The sequence below is a fragment of the Psammomys obesus genome, unplaced genomic scaffold (genome assembly GCF_907164565.1).
Source record: "Psammomys obesus unplaced genomic scaffold, mPsaObe1.curated_primary_1811, whole genome shotgun sequence".
Taxonomy (NCBI): Eukaryota; Metazoa; Chordata; class Mammalia; order Rodentia; family Muridae; genus Psammomys; species Psammomys obesus.
In genome coordinates, this window is record NW_026590269.1 from 329595 (window position 1) to 340221 (window position 10627).

Here is a 10627-nt window from a genome sequence, read left to right on the forward strand (position 1 = left end):
TCAGGGTCCTTGGCTGCCTTCAGAGGAAACACAGTGCCTGGCTGGGCAATTTCTTGAATTTTTAGGAGCATTTCCCTGTGAGGGAACTCTGGAGAATGGTCGTTTATGTCTGTGAGCTGCAGGTCCATTTGAAGGAACTGCACAGGGTTTTCCAGAATGATCTGGAAGTGCAGCACACAGGGTTCTGTCACCCCGCACAGCAACTCACGGTCTGGTTTTTCCTTCAAGAACAACTTTCCTGTCTCTGCATCCAGCTGCAAGAGCTCTTTGTTTCCTCTGTGATGGATTCGAGCCCCTCTAGTGGCCAGTTCCCCTGCCCTGAGCCCCAGATCTTTTGACAGGTTAGCCACCAAGTAGCCACTTTCAGTCTCTTCTGGCATGGAATAACGAATCGCCTCAGAACCATATCCCCGCCATAGCAACAATATAGTGAGAAAAACGACTTGCCTTGTCTCTGGCGTTTTTGCTGGTGCTGCTTCCATTGTTCAGATGGGATCCAGAGGACGCTGCTTCTAACTCTTGTCAGTTTTAATCCACACAGATGGTTTGGTGAAATAATCGCGAATTAAATCTTACTGAATCGTTTTCAGGAGTCCTTTCCCCCAGATCTTACGTAAATGCCCCCTCCTTTCAGGGAACACCCAGCCTTTTGATTCCCAGGAATGGCGTCCTGGGCATCCTGGGAGACCCCTGTTATACAAATCTTTAGACTGCAGCGCCACCGTGTGTACTATTCTAGTGTTGCACATAATGTACATTTTGTTCTCAGTTCCAGCCCTGAAGATCTTCGGGTCTTTGCAACCGGAAGTTCCAACACATTTGCAAAGTTAATTGTCAGTGAAAGGTAACTTTTTAAATGAATAAAATGGCATCTTGATCTTAAAGAAAGCCGTTTTGCATACAGAAATCCAATGTTATGGATATCTACAAAATATTTGAATATTCCCAAATTACTTTTTATTGAAGTGTAACACATATGAAATAGGGCTCCAGTCTTACGTGTACAGAATAATAAAGGATCAGCAATTTAACACAGTCCAACAAGCAAAATCTAGATAAAGAAATAACTAAACAAAAAATGTTCCTCATGTCATTCATTAGTTACTACTCTCTGCTTAGGCACTGCATTGACTTTTATTACCATAGTACATTTTGTCTTTCTGAGAGATTTAAAAAGTGGAACCAGTAGAGTATTTCTCTGCCAGAGTATTTTTCTTCATTACCATTTCCTTTGGTAAGCTCATCTATGGTGTGCTGTCTCTGTTGTTTGTATCATTGCTCCATGTGCTTGTGTTAGTATTTGTATGCATACATTCCAGAAAAGAAACATTGGGGGATTCCAGGTTTGAGTTTTATTTCTTTGTATTTTGAGTCAGGATCTCTCCTCATAGCCTTGGCTGTCCCAGAACTCCCTGTGTAGACCAGGCTGACCTGGAACTCACAAAGATCTACTTGCCTCTGCCTCCTGAATGCTGGGATTAAAAGTATGCTCCACCAGAGCCAGGCCCAAGGTTGAATTTTTAATATTCCTCCTATGAACAACCTTTTATACTTCCTGTGCATAAAATATGTATATATTACATGTATCAGAGTTGCTTGCTGTAGGTCAAAGTGTGAAAATACATTTAACATTGGCAAACACTGAAATATATGTCAAAATTAGATGATGTACTGAGCCACCCCTGGTTGTTCACCCCTGTAGTCCCATCTCTGGGAAGACACACAAGGGGGAATCAGGAGCACAAGGCAAGTGCAGAATGTATAATGAGTCACTGTCTCAATTTTTTAAAATGTTTCGGATAGAGGCACAGATCAATTGTAGAATGCTTGCCTAGTGAGCTCAGTGGGTGAGTTCCATTTTCAGCAATGTGAAAAAGCTATCCCAGCAATGCATAAGAACCCCAGTTGATCCATAATCTTGTCAACATCTGATACTGTCGTCCCAGTTTTAACCACTGTAACAAGTATGGATATCGTAGAGTACATTTATTAGCATTCCCCTGGTGGTTAATAAAATTTTAAAAACTTTCATAAGTTGACTGACCATTCAGATGTTGAGTTATTTATAGACTTGTCTATCTGAAACATGCCTAGTGGCTTGTTGTTCTACTGAAAAATCCATATTCTCAGTATAACTCCCATTTGCATAAGAATGTTGCAAATAATTTTCCATGCTGTGCCTTATTTTGGAGGCTTTGTGAAACAAAAGTAATTAATTTTAAGTTAGCCTGATCTGTGAATAATTTCTATTTCTGGGTAGCTCTTTTTTACTGTTTAAATCCTTCCATTCCCAAGGTCATAGGGAGTCATATATTTCAAATTACTTTTATTTTTCACATTTAAAAATACAATCAACATAAAACCTTTCACGTGCATAAAATTTGGGCATATTTTCCCAGATGCCTTTGCATTCTGACCTGAAAAGATGATCCATTCCCAATTGTTTCTGGCTTTTGTCACACCTGACATGTCAGGTGATCATGATTGAGCTCAAAGATTCCACTTTTTTTAATATCAAATATTCTATGCTCTCTTACTTCTTATAACTCTGTAATAGGTTTTTCTATCTTCAGGTTAAGTTTTCTTCTAAAAAGATGAATTTCAAGGAATTTTAAATCCAAACAAAAGTTATTAAAGGCATAGAGAACCTTTACAGCTGTGCACAACCTTCCTCATTGTCATTCCCTCCAGAATGATGCATTTCTTTTCTGTTCTTTGTTTGTTTGTTCTGAGACAGGGTTTCTCTGTGTAGCCTTGGTGTCCTGGACTTGTTCTGTAGGCCGGGCTGGCCATGAACTCACAGAGATATACCTGCCTCCATCTCTCTGAGCGCTGGGATTACAGGCTGGCTATATTTTTTATAACTAATTGAGCTTCAGTAATGACACATTTTCTTTAGGTCCATCACTTTCATTGGGATTTTTCTACATACTCTCTACTATAGATATTTAGACCTAATTTATTATGACATTCATCCATTTGAGAGTACTAGAAAGTAGTTCCCCTGACCAAAAAGTTTCTAAATCTGAAACTTATGTCTCTTTTATGTCCCTTTCCTGAATCCCTGGAAATCATTAATCTTTATTACTGTCTGCATGCTTTAGCCTTTTCCAAATGTTATATAGTAAGAGTTTTTCAGCTTGGCTTCTGTGATGAGTATGTGTTTAAGTTTTCTCGGTGCTGTTTCATGGGCTGATTAATTTCATCTTTGGAAGTGACTAATAGTCCACTTTATAATTGCATCAGGCTTTCTCAGTTTCACTTAATGAAGGATCATGGATACTGCCACATTTCGACAAGTGATGTAAAAGGTTGCACTAAAACCACTGTCCCAGTTTTCAGGTGGACTCAAGTTTTCAGCTAACTTAAATAAATACTAAGAAAACTGACTGATGAGTGACAGAGAAGAGTGTGTTTGGTTTTGTTGCCAGACTATCTTCTAAAATGGCCATGCCATTTTCATTCCCATGATCCGTGAATGAAGGTTCTTGGTGCTTCAGGTCTTCCTCAGCAGCTGGTGGTATCAATGTCCTGGCGTTTGTCCGTTCTTCCTTATGATTGTGTGGTTATGTTTCATTATTAAATTAGCTGATGTGGAGCCTCCTACCATGTATGCTTTTGCCATCTATATTAGTCAGGGTTCTCTAACAGAGTTCTTTAACAGAACATATAAAATATATATATATATATGCATACAAATATACATGCATATATATACATATATACAAATATGTACATATGTGGGATGTAGAAGAATGACTTGCAGGCTATGGTCCAGCTCATTTAACAATGGCTGCCTATGAATGGAAGCTCCAAGAATCCAGTAGTTTGTTCAGTCCATGACTTGCTAGAAAGATAGGAGCAAATAGACAAAGAGGGAAGAGTTTCCTTCTTCCATGTTCATAAAGCAGAGGTTCTCAATCTTCCTAATACTGTGACCCTTTATACATATAAAGGGTCCTCTTGTTGTGCCCCCAGCTGTAATATTATTTTTGTTGCTACTTCATAACTGTAATTTTGCTACTGTTATGATCATAGTGTAAATATTTGAAACCTGTGGAAGGATTGTTCGACTCCCAAAGCAGCAGTGACCCACAGGTTGAGAGCCTGTATTATAAAGACAGTGTGGTGCAGTTAGAGGTGGGTCTTCCCACCTCAACAGATCTGGATTAAAGGGGTACCATCCCAGTTCAAAAATCTGGATTCAAATAAAATAAATCCCTCACAGATGTGCCCCATTTGGGGATTTTAATTAATTCCAGATGTAGCCAAGTTAACAATAAGAATAGCTATCACACCATCTCCAAGTCTTATTTGGTACTTGTTAGGATCTTTGGCAAATTTTTTGTTTTAGTTTTTTCAAGACAGGGTTTCTCTGTGTAGCCGAGACTATCCTGGACTCACTTTGTAGATCATGCTGATCTTGAACTCACACCAATCCACCTGCCTCTTGCTCCCAGAGTGCTAGGATTAAAGACATGTGTCACCATGCGCTGCTGGCACACTTTTATTTAGGTGTTATGGTTTTCTTAACATTGAATCTTGAAAATCTTTATGTATTTTTTGAGACAAATCTTTTATCTAATATATCTGATGTCAGCATTTTCCTCTGGTCTATGACATTTTTCAGTTTTTTTTATAAAATCTTTTGAAGGGCAGAAAATTGAATTTTAATAATATCTGCATCATCAATTCTTTCTTCACCAGATCACAGTATCATTGCAGAATACTAAGGTTTATTTTGGATTAAGATTGATTTATTATTTTCTCTTTGTATACAAATGTGCAAAGTATATTTTCAGCCCATCAAATGAGGGAGGGAGGGTGGGATTGAGAGGTATGAGGGAGGGAGCTACAGCTGGTATACAAAGTGAATAAAATGTAATTAATGTAAAAAAATAAAATTTAATTAAAAATATATAGTGTTATTTCTTCTGTGGTAGCTTTTACTTTTTCTTTTCCTTATTCCTCTGTTTGTAACTCATAGTAAAATCCCGTGGTGGGTGTCCTTGTCTCATTGCTGATTATAGCAGGAAGTTTTCAATAATTGGCCTTTATTGATATTTACTATACATGTATTTGTCTAGCTATGTTATGAGACAGTGTCACTGTGTGTTGACTGGGCTGTTCTGGGACCTCCTATGGAAAAGGGTCTTAAGTTCATAGATCCACCTGCCCTGTCTCCTGAGTGCTGGGATTAAAGATGTGCCACCTTATCTAGCTACTGTATACTTTTGAATATTCAAATTTTTCCTTCTATATTTATTTGCTAACATTTTCACACTAATATATATGCTGTACTTTTCTGGGTAAAATTTCTGTACCCATTGAGATTAATAACATTGTTTTTCTCCTTTACCTGTTACTATGGTAAATTACAATGATAAAATTTTAAATATTGAACTGCTTTGCATTAGACACATTAACTCATTATATCATCATTCACATTCTTTTTACACATCTCTGAATTTGATTACCTTTTTTTAAAGGAAGAGCATGTCCATGCATGTCTATAGAAGAGTTTGTTTTGTCATTTCTCTCTTACAATGTCCTTTTGAGGTTTGGATGTCATACTCTTTGAAGAATTTCTGTTGTCCATATGATTTTTGATATATTAAAATCTTTTACAAGTTTATATGTTTGTTTTAGTTCTCCTGTGAGCATTAGTGATAATTTAACATGTGGAAAGAACTTTTATAATACCTTTACCTAATAGATATGATTGATCAGATTTTTATGTTTCTTCACTTTTGAATTTAAAATGGCATTTTATATGAATTATCAAATACAACAACATTGTTCTTATACATTTTGGGCAGTTTTGTTTATTAAAGGTTAGCGAAAGCAAAAATAAATGAATTGTGTCTAACAAACATGATAACCTAATCAAAGAGATCCAGGCCCACTAGTTCATATGATTTCATCACTTGAATATATTATAATTTTTCAAATTTTATTTTTACCAAATAGTCTACATGCATTCAACGTGCACACACAAAAAAATATGTAATGTGCTTCTTGACTAAATTGCTGGTACAAGTGGGCTAGAAATTGAGGAATGAGTAAATAAGAAAGAACGAGAGTGAGAGCAAGACCTGGAGGTAGTGGCACACTGCTGAGATCCCAGCACTCCAGGAGGCAGAGGCAGGCGTGTTCCTGTGAGTGTGAATGCAGCCTGGTCTACAAAGTGAGTCCAAGACAGTCAAGGCTACACAGAGAAACCTTGTTTGGGGAAAAATATATATTAAGAGCAAAGAAGAAAGAGGGGAAAAGAAAGGTAATCAAAGCAGACATTCTATATTTTTAAAAATGTTCTGGAAAGAAGTGATTTCCTTGTGAATTTGCTCTCCTTACACTGAAACTTACAAGCAAAGTAAAGGAGAGAAGAGCCAAGGTTAGTGATAGTAATCCCACAATCAGGTGTGTAACAACCAGAAAGTAGATGTAATACGCAATGGTGTAATTTATCTGCCTGATAAAAGTTTGTACATGTTCACTATGTTGGTGTGTATATGACTTCTCCATCACAAAGATGTGGTAATTTCGGTGCCTTATATTCAAAGAAAGCAAGGGAGAATTGAAAGATGGGAACTCAATCTCAAGGCAAATATAAAAGTCACAAGAGATCTTTAATTCAAAAAAAATGATTAATCTAGAAATGAGTTATCATTAAAAATTTTTATACAGCATTCTGCCTGTGCACCAGATCTTACTCTAGATGGTTAGGAGCCACCATGTGGTTGCTGGGAATTGAACTCAGGACATTTATAGGAGGACCCTATGGAGGATGCTTAACTCTCATCCAGAATGGCCAACAGGATAGACACCAGAAGCAGTGGAAGAAAGGAAACAGAATAGAAGCCTACTGTACAGGGTCTTCTGAAAGGCTTCACCCAACAGGGGCTCACAACAGTTGCTGAGACTCACAGCCAAATTTTGGGCTGAGCGCAGGGAGTCTTATGGAAGAATGGGAGGGGGTAGAAGAACATGGAGGGGACAGGAGCTCGACAAGGAGACCAACAAGACTAAAAATTCTGAGCCCGGGGCTTTCTGCAGAGACTGATGCAACAATCAAGGATGATGCATGGAGAGGACCTAGACCCCCTGCTCAGATGTAGTCAACTGGCAGCTCAGTCTCCATTTTGGGTTCCTGAGTAAAGGGAGCAGGGTCTGTCTCTATCACGAACTTGGTTTCCTATTCTTTAATAACCTTCCTCTGTCAATGAGGCCTTCCCAGGCCGCAGAGAAAGAGGATCCAGGCAGTTCTGATGAGACTTGATCAGCTATGGGCAGATAGCAAAGGAGAACTCCCCCTTTCAGTAAACTAGGGGAAGGGGATAGAGGGATGAGGGAGGGAGGGACTGGGAGTGGTTGAGGGAGGGAGCTTCATTTGAGGTATATAATGAACAAATTGTAAAAAAGATAAAAATTAAATTTATAAAAGTTTCCAATAAAAACTTATAAAAAAAAAACCTCTTAGAATCTTATACATTTTGTTAATTAAAGGACTTGGGATAAGCTGAGATGATATAGAGACAATCTACTGGCATCATGAGAAGGAATAAAATGGAAAGTCAAGGGGAATGAAGACTAGACTGAGAATCCCAAAAAATAAAGCTCCTAGGAAGAAGTAATAAAGAGAGGAACAAAACACAAATAAAGAGACCTGCCATTGTTTTTCTAAATACAGACTTAATTTCCATATAAAATATTCTTAAGAATTGCCTGAAACAGAAAGAATAAAGAAATATGTAGTGTACGTTTGAGAGCAGAAAGATATTTCAAAGAAAGAGAAAATCTTTAGAGGATCCCAAAAGGAAAAACCAAAGCATCATATAAAATGTGTTCATGAAACAAAGATGAGAAGAAAAAGGAGAAAGAAGATAGGTAGTTGAGACAATTTTTTGAGACAGGGTCCCACTGCATAGCCCTGGTGATATAGTATTCACTATATAGACCAGGAGGATCTACAGTTCAGTGATCCACCTGCCTCTGCTGAGACTGAAGGATTGTGCCATCAAGCCTGGCTTCTTTTCATTTGTAAAGGGTTTCACGCTTTCTCTCTTCTTTCATCATGTCTATTCCTCTGCCTTTGCATTAATGTTTTCATGAATTTTAAGATGCCTCTATTCTGCCCTACACAGTCAACACCTGGTCACTATTCCCTTGTAACCTTTCCTGTTACTTTTTATTTGTTGACACAATTCTGAAATCCCTTTGGGATTGTGTTCTTTCTGCCTAATTAATTTCATTAAAAGTATTTTTGGGGGGTGCCTATATGATTAAATTACTTCTCTCAGTCTTTGCCCAAAAGCTTCATCACTGAAGGTACATGTGCTACAGGTAGAGATGCAGTTGGGAATACTTTTTTTTTCTACAAATATAAAGACATGGTCTTTAATTTCATGACTGAGGTTTTAAAGTCCATTTTTAGTTTTCCTGGTCTCCTTTAAAAGAAATACATTATTTCATACAGTTACCTTGATTTTTTTTTTGTCTTGGGCCTTATATTGAGCAGCTATCTTATGATATGCGTAAGGGTGATTTGTCTCTTACAGGCCCTGATTAGGTTTATGTGAATATCCTGAGCACTCAAAGACTCACCAGTGATGGAAATTGTCAGTCGTTATCTCTTCAGATATTGTTTAGCCCTTTCCTACACCCCAAATCTCCTCTCTTATTCCACCCCTTTCTTGTCTAAGCCCGTCTTCCAATTAGGTCTTCTTCCCTCTTTCAGGTCTTCTGTGTGTGGTTCGCTTTCTTTTTGGGGCTCATACATTGCTTTTTTAAAAAACTGACTGATGAATATAATCTATATATCAAGAAGAACTTAATCTGCCAAATAATGTGCCTTTTAACTCTTCTTTAGCTTTGGTGGTAGTGAGGTAGTTTGGGTAAATTGCAACTACTTCAACTTCCAGTAGAATAATGGTAAAGATTTAAAAATAAATAGTAGAATATAAAGAATGTTGTTCAATTGCTCACTCTCTACTAAAAGGTCAAGGAATTTTGATAGTCCTGTCTAAATACATGTCATGAGTTTTATATATATATGTAAAACTAATATATATATATATATATATTCAGTAAGCTTAAAAGCTTACTGAACACAATAGAATACTGCAATTACAAATCAATAAATATGCTACTGCTCCAATTTATTAACAAATAAAATAATACTCATTATTATTCATCAGTTTAACTCAAAGTAACTGAAGGATGCACTAAACAATGAAATAAAAGGATGTAACACCAAAGATAATTTTGTTTTTGCTTTTGTTTTTTGTTTGACTGATAAACTCTACCCAAAGCCACCAAATAACACAGTGAAATTTGGAAATCTTCTAATAAACAGAATTACACAGAATACCCAAACTTCAAAAGAAATTTCCTCATTTGAAACGTGGGGAAGCTTCCAGAAAAGAAACACACACATTACACTATGCTTGGACTTGTTTGTTTTAGGAGAAAAAAAAAGATAAATGTTAAACCCGCAATGACTCTGCAGTCTCCTTTTTAGAAAGGTAAGGCATAATTCTGCGGTTAACTATTAACAGACCTTATGTCAAAGAAGTGATTTCACTGTTTTGTTTGATAAATGGAATGAGAAATTAAACATTTTCTCTTTAACTTTTGTCAAGTAAGATTTCAAAACTCTAACCACACTACAGAGCACTCGCGACCAAATCAACAGAACCACTAGCAGGCATGGCGAGCACAGACAGCGTCACTGTCTGTCTGTACACTTATATACATTTTAAATTTTATGACTTGGCTATTCGGGGCACTTAGCCTGGCAGTGAACACGACATGATGCTGCCTTCCGGTCACACAGAAAGATCCAGGCAGCATAAGTAATTTTACACAACCTGCCTTTGAAAAGACGAAAATACACGGAAAGAGCAGGTGGCACCAATGTATACAGAAATGCAAGTCTTCTTAAGAGCAGTAAAATGCCTCAGGAGATCATTCAGAGTCTCATTCAAAGAAAATTTTATACTATTCGGGTTCATTATGCTTATGGTAGTATTAGTCACCACGAGATATTCATACGTGGAGAAAAATATGAAATATGCTTAGTACGACTAAAAGCTTAGTTTCTTAATATCAATAAAAGGAAACTACCAGCATTCTTAAGGATATAAGTAGGTAAGATTAGTGGAAAACTTCGTAGAAACGAGATCATTTCCTTAAAAAAAAATTGTACGACACTTGTGAGTGTACATACTTAGCTGAATACAAAGCTATCCCTGCGGTGGAGATTGTCCTTACAGTCCGTCCCCGAGTCCTGAACCAACAGACTGGGGATCACGGGTTTGAGGAATTTGAACTCACCAGTCCCAGAGTCTCCTGTCAGACACACCTCATACTGGTAGCTCTGGGACAGAGTCCCCTCACCGCTGATATCCACCAGGTGGCCAGGAAAGTGTCCTTCAGGCACAGAACAGACACCCAGAGGGGCCGCCCTGGCCCTCCTGCACAGCCTCACTCCCACAAACAGCAGCACAGAAAGGAGGAAGAGCGAAGACACAGATGCCAAGGCTATGACCAGGTACAGCGTGAGCACATCTTCATCATCGTGCGTGGGGTCGCGCGCCACCTCTGGCAGAGGCAGGTAGGGCTGGGA

The 10627-nt window shown here is 37.9% G+C and overlaps 1 protein-coding gene across 1 annotated transcript in view; it reads right to left on the reverse strand.

The window, feature by feature from the left end:
• Positions 1 to 10627, reverse strand: part of LOC129676416 (protocadherin beta-4-like) — a 31413-nt gene that overhangs the window by 14807 nt on the left and 5979 nt on the right. The window contains exon 2 of the mRNA XM_055606759.1: positions 10273 to 10621. Within this exon, the coding sequence (XP_055462734.1) occupies positions 10273 to 10621 (349 nt within the window). The remainder of the gene's footprint in view (positions 1 to 10272; positions 10622 to 10627) is intronic.